The sequence below is a fragment of the Tyto alba genome, unplaced genomic scaffold (assembly GCF_018691265.1).
Source record: "Tyto alba isolate M040663 unplaced genomic scaffold, T.alba_DEE_v4.0 Super-Scaffold_28, whole genome shotgun sequence".
Lineage (NCBI taxonomy): Eukaryota > Metazoa > Chordata > Aves > Strigiformes > Tytonidae > Tyto > Tyto alba.
Genome location: NW_024881302.1, coordinates 5713403 through 5730642, shown reverse-complemented (window position 1 = coordinate 5730642; position 17240 = coordinate 5713403). Strand labels below are relative to the sequence as shown.

Below are 17240 nucleotides of genomic sequence, written 5' to 3'. Positions count from 1 at the left end.
AAACAAACACAACTACCACACTCTGCAGCAGATGTCTTGGACACATACACGGCATAATAACATCTAACAAGAGCCTGTAGCAACAGCACAACTATAAATAGCATCAGCTAGAGCTTCTGTAAGAAAGGGTTAGGACCTCAGCACTTTCAGTGGATTGGAATGGACGCAGCTAAAGCTCTTGAGGTTACTAAAAAGAAAGGTGAATGAGGCTGAGATTTCTTCTTTGCAAGTTGTTCTCTGGTTTGTCTTTCCATTCCAAGCACCTATTTGCATTCAGTGAAGCATGGAAGAGCTTCCTGCAAAGACTGCAATATTGCCTAGTGAACCAGCTTTCCTTCTCAACCTTGAGCCACTGCCTCTACAAGGAGATCCAATCCCAGCTGCTAAACTTGCAACATAATGCCTGCTCTGCAGTGTTTGTTCCAGTACTTCAGGGGTTTTCTAGTCTCTTAAGTATGTGCCTCGAAAGAGCAAATAGACAAATGCATCAGGAGCACAATCTAGCCCTTGAACAGCCTGGCCTTCGAGGAACATGCTCGCCTCCAGAAAGGTCACATACCACAGACACAAAAAGATCCACCATCTATCAGCAGATTGATACAAAAAGTGAGCCACAAGACACTGCAAAATGCAATCTTCTTGTTATCTCCTTTCTGAACAGGGGACTGCTCCCAGGCCTGTCAGCTCTGTGGATGGGAAACTAAGACCACATGGAGTCTTGGCAAAGACTGGATGATACTTGAAATTGGTAAGAAATGCAGTGCTCAAGCTCAGGGCACACGTCCATAGAGCTCAGAGTATTAATTATACCTTAGTCAAAACAAACTAAGTCCAAGGCTCCTTCCAGAAGTTTGCATCCATGTCCCTGCTTTCAGATGCCCGATCATTAACTTTCTAGAAAATGGGATCCTCATCTGTGCTGACTAAAAAAAAATCTCACAAAACACAACACAAAAAACCAGAAACTATCCACTACTTAATTAATTCTTCTTGGGTTTTCATAAACCCTTCTCCATCTCACCTCCAAAAGCTTCTATTGCTCAGCCATAACATGAAAAGTTGCTGACACCATCACCATTACTAGCAACCCTTGGAGATGGCACATTAGTACAGATAATGAAGAAATGTAGCAGTGTCTTACTCAGGCTGCAAAATTTGAATGTTCAATCCAGTTAAATACCAATACTTCCAAACCCAAAAGAATCATCTGTGCCTCTTTTTTTCCTAATCTACTCTCTCACACAATCATTCTTTTTGGACACCAGATTCTAAGAAATCTCCACCTAAACCTGATAAGTATTTCAACTGTATCTATCCTACTTAAGTAATAGGGCTCCTGAGGGCACAGTGTCCTTGATTTACCACTTGCAAAATATCTAAAAGCAGGACATTATCTATTCCTTTTCACATTGCTCAAACCATGAGGCAGTTCAGCAAGTGGTATAAAGGAAGAAAATACATTACAGATATTAAAAACATACATATACCAAATGGAAAGAGGGATTACTGCCAGCATTAACTAACCACAGACACAGCACACCAAGTGTGAAAATGCACGCACAGAATACGCTACCCCAAGTAACTGGGAAGATCCCTTTCGGGCATCAACCTACCTGCACACGAGGGTTGCGATGATGACACACCAAGCCGTACAGCAGCAGTCAGCATTTAGATGTTCTTCGCTCTTCCGATGGCGGCAACACAGCCAAAATGAGTAGAACAAGAGAAAGAGCAGGTCCAGAGCGAGGCAGGAGAGAGCAATGCCACCCAACAGCAACAGGGCCTGTGGAAAACAGAGACGGGTGTCACATCTGACCACAGTGTTGTTGTAGCAGGGGATGTGAATCAGGGCCCAGATGTTTGAGGGCTCTGCAATAAGACAGCACTGAAGGCATACCTTGAAAACAAATAGTTTTGTGGTTTATGCATATTTTTAAATACGAACAGGAGATTTTTAGCCCCACTTTCTCCCCTCTCTGAATCTCACTTGATGAAATGACATTCTATACCTAAGCACTAAACAGGTGAGACCATTCATCTGCCCCAGTCTGCAAACAGCCTGGGGCAGATGAATGAGGGTTTCCTCTTTACTGCTGATCAGAGGTCAGCAGATTTAAAGGAAAAAAAAAAAAAAAAAAAAAAAATCCACCAACAACAACAAAAAAGTTCAGCCAGCTGCTTCTATCTGTACAGTTCTTTAATCTTCATGAATAAATATGTAGGCTTATTCATTAGAAATCCAAGTGCATGAGTGGGTTTGAAAGGGGGTGGAATTTATTATACATGAGTGAGATTGATTTTAAAAAAAGTGAATCCCCATGCATTGCTTCTGTTCAAGGTAGACCTAGAATAAAAGCTAAAACCCTCCATATACCATCCACATATATAGGTACAACAAATGTGGATGACTATAGGCACACTGGCTTGAAGCTGTCACAAGCTGAGTTATTGTGCTATACCTATTTCTAGTCAGATATTCCTGGGAGGAAAGGGAAGCAATAAGTATTTAACTCCATTCCAATTTCTTTTTATTCAGACAATCCTGGCCAAAACCCAAAAATGCAAAACAATTTTGTTAAATAAAATAAATTAAAAAATCCATTCTAACACCGAATCCAGCCACAATTTCCCATGTGAATGAATGAAGTATTTTACCCAGAAGCTTTTTTGGATAAACCATTGGTAGTGGTGGCAAATGCCAACTTATTAGAAATTACCTCAATATCTGGAAAGGGCCTAAATCACCTACTGCTGCCCCAATATCGGGAAGGCAGACATAGATCTGTATCAGCAAACCTAAAACAAAGGTTTGGGAGTTTTTAAAATCAGTATCTCTTCCTCCCCATGCAGAAATTCCTTAAAGAACATTTATATGCTTCCTTCCAATTAAAACAGCAACTTCCTCCTGGTCAAAGAAACGAAACGAAGAATGCTGTGATTAAAGTAAGATTCTCAGCAGAACTGGTGACCACTTCTAACAGGGTCTGCTGGTAACTTGCTCTTTGTAGGCTTTTCTTCCCCTTCTTTCCCCAGGTCTGATGCATAGGTACACCCTGCTGAGTTGTTATCCTGGCAAACTGTGAGCCACACAACATACTTTCCAGCCAAGCAAACGTCAGTGTGGACAGACTGTAGGGCCCATTGCCATATATAACAAGATTCACACTAGTTAAACCTAACCGCTGCATCACAGATACTCCACGTAGCTGCATGCTGCTTGCTTTCCCAGCCTTAAGAAACCCACCCAAAGCCCATCAAGCACAGTGGGATGGGGGGAGCTTACAGGAGCTGCTTTCCCCAACTAAACAGTAGAAACTCAGTCCTGTTGTAGGAAAGTGAACTTCGGGATCTTTAATAGAGAAGAGTGGGGGTGGAAGGGAAAAAGCCCTCTCCCCCTTTCCCATGATTATGCCAGATGGTGTGCACGCTGTTTGAGCTCCTGAGCAGAAAGGGGCCTTCGAGAGGGAAAACTGCGTTCGGAGTCCCACGTTCTCCCACTTCTGAAGGCTTGCCATGTACGAGCACTCAATACTAATTTAACTAACACATTTGGCATACCAAAGCTCCTTGGGGATATTCTTTATTTTTCAAACACGTCAGGCTGCTGTAATGCAAAGCTTTCCTGCACTGCTTGCCTGCACTTCTTTCTTCACACCCTCAACCTTCCTGCGCATGCTAAAAGGCATTACCACTGGAAAGCCAAACTCAGCTGAAAACATCCTCCCAGCAACTCTATCAGCAAAATATTCACACTGCCCTTCCAGATGTAGGGGAACAGCCCCCATTAAAAAGAAAAAAAGGAAATACTAAAAAGACAAAAAGATGCAACTTGAAGTTCTTGCTTTGAACAGACACTTAGTATATGCTCTAATTTATGCATCTGGCCAAAAGGACTTGGCCGGCCACTACACCATGATCTGTGCTTCATTTTCCAGAGAATATTTGTTTTCCATTGATGGATATGTGCCATGACAACAAGTGAAATCATCCAGCAGAGTAGTTATTAATCTTTCTGACTGATGAGTCAGTTTAGGACCCAGAGACTGGCTGGCAGTGAAAGCCTGGTTGCAACCAAAGATATGCCTGCGCCTGCTTGTCAGGATTAAATGACAGAGTTTTAAAAAAAAAAAAAAAAAAAAAAAGAGAGGGTGAGGCTGGATAAACCCTCAGACACTCTATCCTGCAGCAGTAAATCTGGGACTCGGTTATCCAAGGCCACGTTATCCCGAGTAAATGTAAAATTATGCACTGGGCCTTTTGCCACAAAAGAGCATCAATTTGTCTTCAAACATTTGCTGAGCTATCAGAACCCTTACAGCAAATGATGCATGAACTGCCCTTACAGGAAAATGGAGACAACTTGGAGGAGCAACATTTTACCACTGTGCTGACACTAATGGCAGAAGTGGAGACAGAGCAGTCCCTGAAAATGAGCGTAAATCCAAGTGGTATCAGCCCAACCGGCAGGAGACAAAGCTACAGTGTTAGGAAGCAGTTTCAAAATAAAAGTTAATAGCAGTACCCAGGGAAGTTACCACAAGCAGCACCACTAGCTTGAAAAGGCACCATGAAACCTGAATACACTCGGTCTTGTGCAGGGACGGTGCTCAACAGCCGGCTGAAGTGTTAATCGCCTTTCTCAACTCCAGCATGGTTGCCAGGTTTAATGGTATTTACTCTCTCAATGGGAGCAAAGAGCCAAAAAAGCAGCAGAAAACATCTAGGTCCCCATGCACAGAGAAGGGCACCATCACAATAAGAAACACAAGGAACGGCAAAAACATTCCCTGCAAAAATACCCAGGGGCTGGTTAGCTCTTCCATGTGGTATAAGGGTACCCATAGGTGCTAATACTATACCTAAGGACATATATGTAGATCAGCCTTCAGTTAGCACAGTCCCTTGTCTCCGATACCATGCCTTATGTTACTGTGGATTAATTAAACCAATATACAGCCTTGTCTACTGGATGAAAAGTCTCCATACAAAACAGCCACTTCCAGCTTGCAAGTTCCAAATGGTGATCCACATCATTAGTTACCTGAATATATTTGTGGGCTGTGGTCCTGGAAGGCTAATTTTAGCTGCTGAAACTGCACTTAAGGGATATGTACTCCAACCCATCCTACATACGTAATCAAAGAGAAGTGATCTCCACAAGAACATGAGAAAAGGGATATATACAAGATACATTTGACTATATTTCCTTAGAAAGGAAGGCCTGAAAAAAAGCCATGATGCACTGTAACACAGGAGGTAAATGCTGGGTTGCATTCACATTAAGTTTCAAGGTTTAGCACTGCCTTAAGCACTGTTTGTTTGGCAATTGACTGTACAGAAGAGTGTTGGCTTAGGGACCCTTCCTTATACCACCATGCCCCTCTGCCATGAAGGTTATTTGGCACAAGAAGTCCTGACAGGATAACAGGTTTAGAAAGTTAATTCTGAATACACATGGGCTCAAAATAATCCATGTGTTTATTAAATACAAGTTTTATCAATTTCAACCTATCCAACTTCCAATTACCACACTCTCTAGACCTTAACCGTACTAACAGCAGCATGGTGTAGTGAGCAGCTCTTCATGTGGAACAGATGATAGCTATCTCTGCATAGCGCTGCTATTTTACTACTAGTTAGAAAGTCCACTAAAACTTCATTAAGAAACTTGAGAGCAAAGCTGAAACCTTCAGGTGGTTCCTGAAAAGCATGTGGTTTCACTTTTAATCTTCCATCAATAATTTTAAAGTTATTTCATTTTAAACCTTCATAATTTCAACCCACGGGACAAAATAGCTACAGCTTTTGAGCATCTCAACAACACAGCTGTCTTAATCATTGCCAGATTGAGAACTGTTTGTAGTTTTACCTTAAAGTTAGCTTTTGCCAAAAGAAAGCTTTCCACTGAATCTGCAACTAATATTCCTTCTGGATTTCCATGCAGTGACTTGAGTTTGTGATAATAAAACTGAGAGAAGAGGTTAAAGGAGTGTGGGAAGAGAAAAACGTTCACCCAGAAGAACAAATGAAGCAAACTGGGCTGCTGCCAAAGGAGCGCTCATCTCTATTTATTCCATGAAGGACGGAAGTCTTCTTAGCAAGAAAAGAAACTGCTGTGGGATAGTGTCATGCCTACACTACTTCCTACACCATTTTTTGCAGACTTCAAGATATCTCTAAGAAGCTTACAAACTCACAGATGATAAGTAACTATGTCCCACCAAACTGATTTTTTTTTTTTGTAACACTGGCAACACAAGGAAGACACTCTGACCCCCCTCATCAACTTGTTCCGAGCACGCTGCGTATTCAGAGACTCGATTTTCATTTATGAAAAATGCTGTATGTGGTGTTTGTTAAGATAGTTAAGTGTCTCAGGATGTCATTCATCCCACAGCCTCTACAGAAGGATGCAGGCTTTGGTAGGGAATGCAGCCAACCATGTATTGGCAAATGTAATGTGGGGGGAGGATGTGGAAACCACTGCTGATCTCAGCACTAAACCATCCATATCTCTTCTGCCCGGGGGACAGGCCTTCCCAGGCCCATTACTGTACTCAACACAGTAGAGGAGCAAGGCTGGGCAGGAAACGTGCTGTGGAAGAGGCTTTTCCCACGGTACTGAGACGTATTCTCCTTCATGAGGGATCCCTCAGCAGCATGGAAGAGCACCATGGAAACAGAGGACAGGTTCCACCATCTCATCTCCTTACACGGACATCTCCCGGAGAAAGCATGCAGTAAATTTTATATTTATATTTATATATGTGCATGTATGTATATATTTATAGGGAATATATATATATATAGGAAGTCCATACTGGAACAAGCAACATAGGCCTTTGCCTTTGGCTTTTTTTGGTTATTGACTTTCCCTTCTGGAAAAGAGAAAATGCCAAGGACTATGTCATGCCTTTTTTTTTTTTTTTTTTAATCACCTTGAAGTAATACAGCAGACACATTAGAATAAAACAGATCTGCAGTTGAAACATCTTCTAGCATGACTAGATACCTCAAATGTATTTAACCAAGTCGGTTAAATAAACAGGCTAGCTTCCTCAACCCTGAGAAGCTACCTATACAGGCAAGGGCATTCCACAGTTAATTGGTATTAGAGCTGTGAACTAAAGCCACTTTAAATTACAAATGAGTGTTCACACAGGGTTTTAATGTAGTTTAACTAGAATGGCCTTAATTCAGTGTAGTTTAATTCACTTTAGTGCATTTAAAGTGGTTTAACTAATCTGCTTTGAATTTATTCCTCCAGTTAATTCAGATTAATTTCTCAAGTGGCCTTGTGCAGTCAACCACTGCGAACAAGGCTAGGTTGATTAAAGAGTCATCATCATTTTCTTCATACTAACATTCTGACTCCTTATTCTATAATTAAAGACTTTCAATGCTGCCTTTATATTTGGTCCAATTCACAGAAGCCACCAGTGTAGAAGCCAAAAAGACACAATCTTGTTGATACTTGGTTTACTGCAGTAACCAACATACAATATAATCATCACCAGAGTTTTGAGAGCTGTGGTTAAACAATATATAGAGCAAGTACATCTGCATACCTTAACCTCCACAGGCTACATGGGGCAGGTGCTAAAATTCATCAGTGCATCTCATATCACAAACCAAAGAGAGATGGAAAGCACTGAGTAGAAAGGATTTTCTTAACAATTGGGTTGGATTATTTTTTTTCTGCCAACAAACGCAGATCTAAGCCATGCTAATCAGCAGCAAACACTGGAGTCCTATTGGGTTCAAGTCAAATAACAATCCGTTTATTCCCTTAGATGTTACCAACTCAGCAATCTCCATCTTACACAGCAAGGAAACGTTCCCAGAGGTAAGGGGGTCCTCTAAATTGGATGTTCTTATCCCTAGTTTCTCCATCATGCTGGCTGAAAGCCTCTACGCACTACAGTGATGAAAAGAATGAGACACTCTCACCAAATTCAGTTTCCACTGACAGGTCCCCACAGACTAAATCTTTATTAAATGAGGCTTAGCTCAGAACTGGCAGCTTGTCAAATGAGCATTCTCGCTGAAAAGGCGGATTTCCTTTCTGGGGATTCTGCAAATTCCCTTGCAGGGCTCTAAAAAAAACCACCACAGATGCATCAGCCTCCATGCAGGTCTTTGCCCCAAATCCCAGACCAGCAAAATGTGTAATGAATCCTCTTGGGAACAGGCCTTCGCCTTTAGAAGCTTACTCCTTCCTAGTATTCCCAGTTGGACAAATTTAAAACCGTTAGTTAAGTTTGTTTAGAGGCGAGAATAAGATAAATACTTGGAATATTGAGGTGAAGGGCACCAAAATGATGGTTGGAAGATTCTGGTGGGTCTCCCGCACTGCTCAGGTCGCCCAGGTCACCCATGGCAGATCTGCACAATTTCAGACATTCCTTTCTCACAACAGATTAGCTCACACATTCCCACCCGACAGCAGCTCCTCTACTCATGGTCTTTTAGAAGTAGCTTTATTTCCTTGGTTAGAAAGCTGTAGCATCCATTAAAGTCTTAAAACACAATCTCCTTGCAAGGTAATTTTCCAGCAAATGGGATAATGGAAAGAAACCCCGTGTTATAAAGGAAGTCTGAATTTAATGCTCCTACAACTCCAGGATAAGCAAGTACTGCCTGCGTTACCTGGCTCAAACCCAAGTGCTGCATAAACTCTTATGCCAAGACAACTCCCCATCCCCAGCTCTGCAGCGGGAGCTCAGCTACGCTCCTGCTGGCCTGGAACTCCCTCAAGGCAAGACGTGGTGCTGCCAAGTTGCCTGTTGCACGTAGGCAGACAGAGACCAGGGCACACTTGCATAGTCCAGCACGTGAGCTAGGCAGCACTGGTGTATTAAAAGAGGGGGGGGGAAAAAAAAAAAAAAAAAAAAAAAAAAAGGCAGGAAATGCTTAGGCCTGAAGCCCAGTGACTTAATCCAATTTCCATCCATTCTCCCTTCCCCTTTCTACAATGTAAGCTCTGAGAGACAATACACTTCATTTAGAGGGGGGGGGAAATCTCTCCTATGTGCCTATTCTTACACACTATCAAGCAAAGTGCTGGGACGCTCCTTTCTTTTTAAATCTATCTATGCTGATCATGCATGCTCTGGAGTGGATGCCAACCTTAAGGATTTTCTTTCAAGACTCTACTTGTAAAGAGTCTGTGTTTTACTGCAAGCTATCTGTTCTTTAGCTGTTGCTGTTTCTTATTAGACATGGTTTGAAACCCAAGTATTCATACTGCTCCTGTGAATTTCAAGAGTTCTCCACAAAGATAGGGTCTTTCAGTAGAGATGATTACACGCATCGTCTATGAATCTCCTGTTCCTCTATAGGACCTAAACCTGTCCTTTCCAGGACTGGGTAGGTAGTGACATAGAAGTGGTTTAAATACTGTATTTCGGCTCACAGGAGCTTCTTGATCTTCATAACCATCTCCTCTTAAACTGGCCAACCAGATCAGAAGATATCAACCACTGAAGTCTGAAGACACTGAGCTCAACCCTCAGCTCCGATGCCCAGAGCAGCAAAGGCCTGGCAGGAAGGTCACTGCAAGCTGCATACACCATGCAGTACCCCATTTAGCAGGCAGCCATCTGTCTGCTTTAAAAGAGGCCTTCACACATCGTTTCTATTTGGAAGAAGATAAACGAGGAATTGAGAAGGGGGGGAAGGAGAGTGGAAACAAGCAGAGCCACCCCTAAGAGGAACAGAAAACAAAAACTTGTCCCAGTTGTGGAAACTCTTCCCCAAAGGTGTGTCAACCCATCAATGAGGTTAGCCCATCCCATCATCAGGGATGGCAGTGTTTCCATAAGCACGACTGCTGTAGATAATGCAGTTTTGCTTATTGTTTTGAACTTGCTGGTTAATCTTCAGTGATATAGCATCACCTCCTTTGTGTTAGTTAAGAAGTTTTGCCGGCCAAAGAAGATTTGTTTGAATTTCTTAGCAGCACATACATTCGGCTGAAAAGGACACAAGCACAGTTGTCCAGCACAAGCATTCTTCCTCTCACTGTACTTTTCTGGCATCTTCTCTATGCAGCTCGTGACTTGCAGACATATCAAAGCAGCTGAGAGGAAAGCAGTTCAAGTATGGCCACTTCCCGTCTACCCCAAGCGATAAAAAAACCCACACAATTTCCAAATTTGTCTCCAAAATTTCCACATGAAAGAAGTTCATTTTAAGAGAAAATATTTTTAACCACCATACTTGGACTGAAGTGATTCTAGAAAGCCAGGGCAGGCTGCTTTTCACAGGTTTCCACTACAGGACCATGCATGGCACCTCACTCCCTTCACGACGTCACTGCAACCTTCCACTGCCAAGTAATTTTTTGGTGGGATTGTGACCAGGATTTGGTAAGGCTCCCTGATCAGGCCTAAACAGGTTGGTAAGTTCATTCACTCTGCGGAGAAGTGCAACAACAGGACTAACAGAAGCAGCAACTTCAGCTTGGTTCCCAAGCATGGTGTGCAAATAACGTAGTACAATGTCTACTTGGACCTACCAAGCTCATTTTTAGGGAAACTATTCAGGGTAGAGCAATGATTTATGGCAAGATCCATAACTGATCTGCAAAGAACATTAAACATTTTTTTTTTTTTAAACAAACAAAAAAATCAGCTATACATGGAAACAAACTGCTTCTATTAGCACTGAACGGTCAGGAAGGTAAATTGCTGTAACTGGTCTTCTGCATTTACACATCAGTGATAGGAATGGGCTAGATTGGTGCTACTCAGGTGCCTTTAGCATTGAGATCCATGTCCAGTTTGTGCTTAGTTCACAAGTTGAAGTCAATCTTCAGAATCAAGACTGAGAAGTTTGGAACAACAGGAAAAAAGAACAACAAAAGTAAAAATGGGGCACTGCATTTCCATTGATATTTATCCCATTCAGCTTCACTGGCATTTGTCTACACAACTGAAGCAGGACAAATGGTTGTTTACACATGAAAAACTTAGTGTAGTTCATAAAACACATTAGGCCTACTACAGGGTGAGAGAAATAGCACTCTCAATTACATTAGCAAATTACACTGGTCTAGCTGCCCTGATGGCTGACCTCTGAGAGGGGATAAAGAGTGAAATCAAAGGCAAACTGCCCTACATCTTTAAAAAGTCACAGCCCATTGTGCTACAGCTAGCAGTCCATATGACATCTTCCTTAAAGTAATTTGTATTTGAAGTTGGCTTTAATGCAGTATGTCAGTCATGTGGAGAGGCTGCAAAGAACTGGAAAGGGGCAATATCCCATAGGGATATCTTCTGTAAGTTGGAGAAGAAGGAACACAGACCTCTGACCCATCTATTGACTGTGGACCTGAACTGACCTCCTTGCACAAACAATGCAAACATGCCATTTAACTGTCACAGACAAACAAGTGTCACACTCCTCAACATAAATTCAGTCCAAACCTCCTCTTTGAAGACTATTACAGTCAGGGTTTAAAAAAAAAAAAAAAAAAAAGGGGGGGGGGGGAAGGGGGATTGGAAAGGGGGAAATATCTTCCTTCAACTTAAAGCTGTACTTTTTCCTCACCCAAAAAAGGTTCATTCATGTGCAGGAAACATTTCCACATCAAGTATTCCTTAGGTTTTTTTGAGTTTAGTGTTTTGTTGTTTTTTTTTTTTTTTTTTTTCCTCCTTTTCCTTCTTTAAATAAGGAAAAAAAAAAAAGCTCTCAAAAAAAAAAAAAAACAAAAAAAAAAACCTCAGGCACAAAGACAGCCAATATTCACTATTGAGAACCTTCAAACCCAGGAAAAAAAAAATACCATAGAGAGACTAACAGAGGAAGCAGATCAAAAACTATCCAAGCTAGCCAAGACCCACCACAGTCACAGCTGGAGCCTGTGTTTCTGCACCACTGACAAGACTGGGAGCTTCATTAACCACTTCTCCGCTCAGCACTGCAGCCTGTGCAAGGGAAGCAGCAGAGCTAAGAAAGGCCTCATGCAGGCTCCTCGCCAAATGCCGAGAAGGGATTTGGGCCTCCGGCAGCTATACTGAAGGGAAATACAATTTGAATAGAGATGCTTTCTTTACAGCTTTTGCCATTAAGCAGTGCAGAGCTGCAGATGGCCCTCTCGGCAACCAGGGTAAAGTCAGATGCTGCCCCCTCAAGAGCAGCATTGTGGCAAGTGGTCACAGCCTTACCCCTCCACTTCTGCTGCCCAGTTGTTATGCAGATGAAAAGGGGAGCACATGCTTTTTAAATTCACCTTTTGGATGCCGTTCATGAGAATAACGAAACAGCTAACACTAGATGTGCATATAGATTAGAAAAACCTTGCAGTTACAAGTCAAATACTGTGCCACAACATGTCTTTACAGAGGGCATCCTGCTTTGCAGCTTCGGGTCTGAGCAGCATACCTCATATTTCCTCCACTTCCCCACAGGGTCAGAGGAAGAGGGAAACTATCTCCTTTCAACTAAGCAAAGCTGTTCAACTCTCTTAGAGCTTGTCTGCCTGCAAAGCTGAAAGCTGTCGTGGACCACTGGACTAAAAAAAAAAAAAATGTAAAGTACTGGGTTTAGATCAGCTATTTAAGGACAAATACACCTCACTTAGCTTCCTTTGCCTGCAAGTTTTGGGAATACGTAGGACACGAGGCTATTTCGCTGTAATAGCAGTTACATCAGTTAAAAGAAGCAAGTGTTTGCCCCACTGTGTCCTAACAAGATTTTTCATTAGCTGCTCTGCTTTCCCAAGGCAGATGCATTATTTCCACTAGAAATCAATGCACTTTTTAGGTAAACTAATACACACACAGCCCTCCTTCAGAGATCAGTGCTGGTAGGATTCCTCGAGCTCCTGTGCAGGTATTCATTCATCAGTTCTGAACTGCATCTTGAGATTGATTTTTCAAGAAAGTTCCTAGAGCTATCAGAGTTTCTGCCTACACTGATGTCATGGCTATATTTAAAGGAACCCCACTAAAGTGGTTTATAACATGCTCTGGCAGGGCAATATAGACAGAGCTAAATCCTATTAAGCTACTTAAGTTGCTTTCCCCCTCTAAAGTCATCTGTCAAATGCTGGCCCTAAACACAGCAGCCAACTATCAAACTCGCTTATCAAGAGTCATACTTAAAACATCAGACAAAACAAAGAGATTGAATCATCACACACACGAGGAAGAGAAACTGGGGCAGTGTGCTGCTCCAGTAACCTCCTGGGATCCCAGGGGGTGGAGAACGTTGGTGATTAGCTTTTCATTACAGTTAGATTATAACCCACTTGCACACCACTGTACTTTATTAAAGATAAAATGCCTGTTTCTTTACATGTTAGTCTTGACTATTTTGAAAGCATTATATGGAGAATATGTGAATTTAAGGCATACTTTTTAAGTAAAGATCACACTAATGCGGGGGGGAGGTAACTGGGAAAACAAAGCACCATTCAGCCTTAACTCAGCGCCCCACAAAGCAGGAAAGCAGCGTTCATACTCACCCCATCTCTTATCCCAGTAACCTGAAAATAGACATCACAGAGTCCTGAAAGATTGATCTCCATAAATGTTAATGTCCACATTTAAAGCTCCACTTTTACAGCATTTACTTCACTAAGTCAACATGTTACTGCTACAAGATTTCAGAGACAAACTTCAACTTCACAGATTCCATAAAATCATAGAAAACGATAGGCTGGAAAAGACCTCATGAGGTCACTGTAGTGCAACCTGCTGCTAAAAGTAGGGCTAATTTAACAGACAAGTTTGCTCAGAGCCTTGTCCAGGCAAGTTTCAAGTGTCTCTAAGGCTAGAGTTTCAAAACCTTCCCTCAGCCTTTGCATCAGCACTACAAAGAAAAATGTTCATAAGTGATTGCACCCAAGTGATATTTCCCACTGCAACTTGTGGTTGTTGTCGTTTGTTCTTTTGCTGGGCACCTCTGAGAAGAGCCCGGTGCCATCTTCTCAAAGTCCCTCCTTCAGGAATGCAAAGGCTGCTCATGGATCTGTCAGGGACCTCCTCTCTAGGCTGAAGGGTCCCAAGCCTCTCAGTTTCCCTTCACAGGTCTAACCATCTCAGTGGCCTTCCCTAGGTATGCTTCAGTTAGTCAACATTCTTCCCGCACTGGGGCCCCCAAATCACTGCAGTTATACACCTTCTATGCTGGCACATGTAACTAGAGGAGAGCCTATGCGTGTGAAATGGCTGATGACCTCATTTTAGGCTTATTTTCAGTTTGCTTAGAGGACTAGGCAAAGCACAAGCCTTCAGAGCTGAGGTCTGCCTCCAGCTGCGTGACCAGCCCCACCTGACATGATCACAAAGCACCAGGTAACAGAACTCCCCCCACACTAAACATCACGGACAGTCTGTCTGTGGGCATGAAAAACACAGCAAGTACCATCTGAGACTGAGTGAGAGACTCAACAGCGTGGTTGTCATTCCTCAAAACAAAGAGACAACCAAGGGTGGAAGAAAGGAGAGGTAAGGAAGGAAAAAAAAGCAACAATGAGAAGTTGCATGCTTCAGACTGAAAACAAGGCACCTCGGGAGTTATTCGATGAGCCCAACTGCACGGATGCTCGCTCATCTCATTGGCTGCCGCCTTCCAGAGCTGCACAGCAACGAGCCGGGGAGGTGGGAGGCTGCCAGCACGCATGAGAGCTCCCTGCTCAAACCCCCTCTGCACCCCCCAGCCCAGCCTGACAAACACTGCTACTGCTCCAGCCCATCGCTATATCGATCGCTTTTCCCTCACCGGAGGTCAATCAGGGAGAGACAGCCAAAGCAGGCAGGACCTCGGTTAAACGAATGACAGGGTCGATGCAGAGCAGACACCCCAGGTTACTTCAACAAAAGCAATACAGGACAACCCCATGTTCTACCCCAGACCATGGCTCAGGTTTTCCTTGGCAAGCAGGAAGACTGTACTGCAGAAATAAGGATGGGGTGGAGGGGAAGGGGTAAGATGTGCTGTTGTGCTCGTGTCTGATGCAGGTCAGAAAAGTGCTGACACCCAAAAGGTATTAATACTCCTCAAAGGCAGCACTGCACAGTATGAGTGCCGCGCTCATAGACATTTCACTCCGCTAATTTAGCAAAGCAAGGGAGGATATGGTCACAACAGAGAAAGCTACCCAGTCTCAGCTTTCCTGCAAAAGGAGCTCCAATCCCAGGGTCCTAGACTACACTATTTACAAAAGAAGATCAGAGCTTCTCTCAAAAGGACAAGCAGGAGAGAGCACAGAAACTGACATAATATGGAAAAGCAACTGATCCATCTGTTGGGCTTACCACCACCACAGCCACAAAACAGATCGTGAAGTGTTAGGGATATGAAGGGGGGAAAACTAGTTCTAGTGCCTGAACATGATAGCTCACAGAAGGAGAGCTTGTTACAGCTTTCCTCTAGCATAACTACCTAAACCAAATAACCGTAAGATGCGAGGAAAAATTAAACCAAGACACACACATATACAAAAAAAAAGTTGCAATTGGCCAAAGAGCTCAAACAAAATGGTTTGCATGCTCTAGCACAAGAAAGGTCTGAAATTCCTTCTAACCAGATCCAAAATCATTATCTCCCATAAGTACTCAGTTAGAGCCAAGCAAAGGCTACCCTGACCTCCTTTGTCCCACTTCCCAGTATGTGCAGGAGCGGCTCATCTCCTGAGCAGTCATTACTGATCAGGTGCATTTTTGCAGGCAGTGCCTGGTCGCACAGTGCTGACTCTCAGCTCAGAAAAGCAGAACTAATGGAAGGAAGAAAGCCAAAAACTGAACAGCAAACAAACAGCCCAACTTCTCACATTTTTGAAAGAAAGCATATCAAACTTCTCTGTTGTTAAATTCTCAAGTTGACCACTGAAAACAAAACTAAAGACCACGGTAAGGCCTTAGGGCAGCACAGTGAACGTAGAGAGTGTGACAAGTTAATGCTGGCTACTACTGAGGCCTGTACAAGATCCCAGGTAAGCTACAAGCATGCAGCAGGGGAAGATGACAGAATTTTGGGACAAGGAGAAGGTATTTTATAACCTAGGCACATACAAGTCCTCTAGCTTTTTCCAGCGGTCCAGCTGCTACAAATCTCCGGAGTTCCATCACATACAGCACTGTCACCTTCACCTCTTCACTGGCAAAGAAAAGTGTGTTAGAGGGTACAGAAGCAGTAGCATCTCTCCCTTTTGCCACCATACAACTGTAATTACAGCAATTGTTTTTGCAGCCTTTAACAGCTACCTGCTTCCCACTACTTATAACCAGAAGTCAAACCACTGCAGAAGCAGCTGTGTTTTATGTCACTGCCTCCCCCTTAATTGCCTGCCCCTCAGCTGATCAAACTGCACTTAAGCAGATGAGAAGCACTAGAGTGAAGTCAAATAGATAAGCTTTGCTCTTGATGACCAAACTCTGCACTGAAATGGGAGGCCCTGAAGCAATCCATGCTGCCAGCTCTTTTGGGGATAGAGCAAAGACCAGATTTAATATCTTAAAGACAAAAACCACAGACTACACACACACACACATACACATTTCTGCTATGGTCATCCCAAACAGAAAAACCTCCAAGAAATACAGCACCTTCCCCATATACATTCTTGTCAGAGGGAAGTGGTAGATCTGCCAGCATATGCAGCACAAAAACATTTTTAAAGTTTTTAGGGACTAAGAGTACAAATTCATTTGAAAATCTCTCACATCTTTTGTCAGTTCCCTTGAGTTACATACAGCAAAACCAGTTGTGGAGACATTTGACAAGCAGACAGCTAAAGATTAGATTTCTTCATTATTTGGCAGTAGCCAAAAAGGTTCATAATAATTTATATGGGCATAGTTCTCAAGCTTATAAATTACTATTATTTTTGCATCAACTTGCTTTTACTTCATCAAAAAAAAGAGGTAAAAGGCATAGTTTTAACAAAGGACATCTCCCCAGTATTGACAAAGTACTACTTTCCCCATTAACAGCTGCTGCTATATATGAATGTGTCAGAGATTTTTTTTCTTTCTATTCTCCAACATCACCACTGAACATTTAGCAACGGAAGAAAAACAGGAACACCAACATGAAAAGCTGTGACAATTCAGCACTGTGATGGGTAGGCTGGCTTTCACTGGGCTCAAGCAAACACTCAACACACCACTGGTAAAGTCTCTGAGCTGTAGACAATGCCACACTTACTAAAACAGAGCCAGGAAAAGAAGGAAAGAGTAGGCAGCATAGCTGCTTCTAAAACTTGTCATTTACCCCATTGAGAGGGGGAA

General features: G+C 42.7%; 1 protein-coding gene across 3 annotated transcripts in view; it reads right to left on the bottom strand.

The window, feature by feature from the left end:
- Positions 1-17240, bottom strand: part of TTYH3 (tweety family member 3) — a 78701-nt gene that overhangs the window by 37315 nt on the left and 24146 nt on the right. For all 3 annotated transcript variants that reach the window (XM_042798508.1, XM_042798506.1, XM_042798507.1), the window contains exon 2: positions 1614-1783. In XM_042798508.1, coding sequence (XP_042654442.1) covers positions 1614-1783 — 170 coding nt within the window. The remainder of the gene's footprint in view (positions 1-1613; positions 1784-17240) is intronic.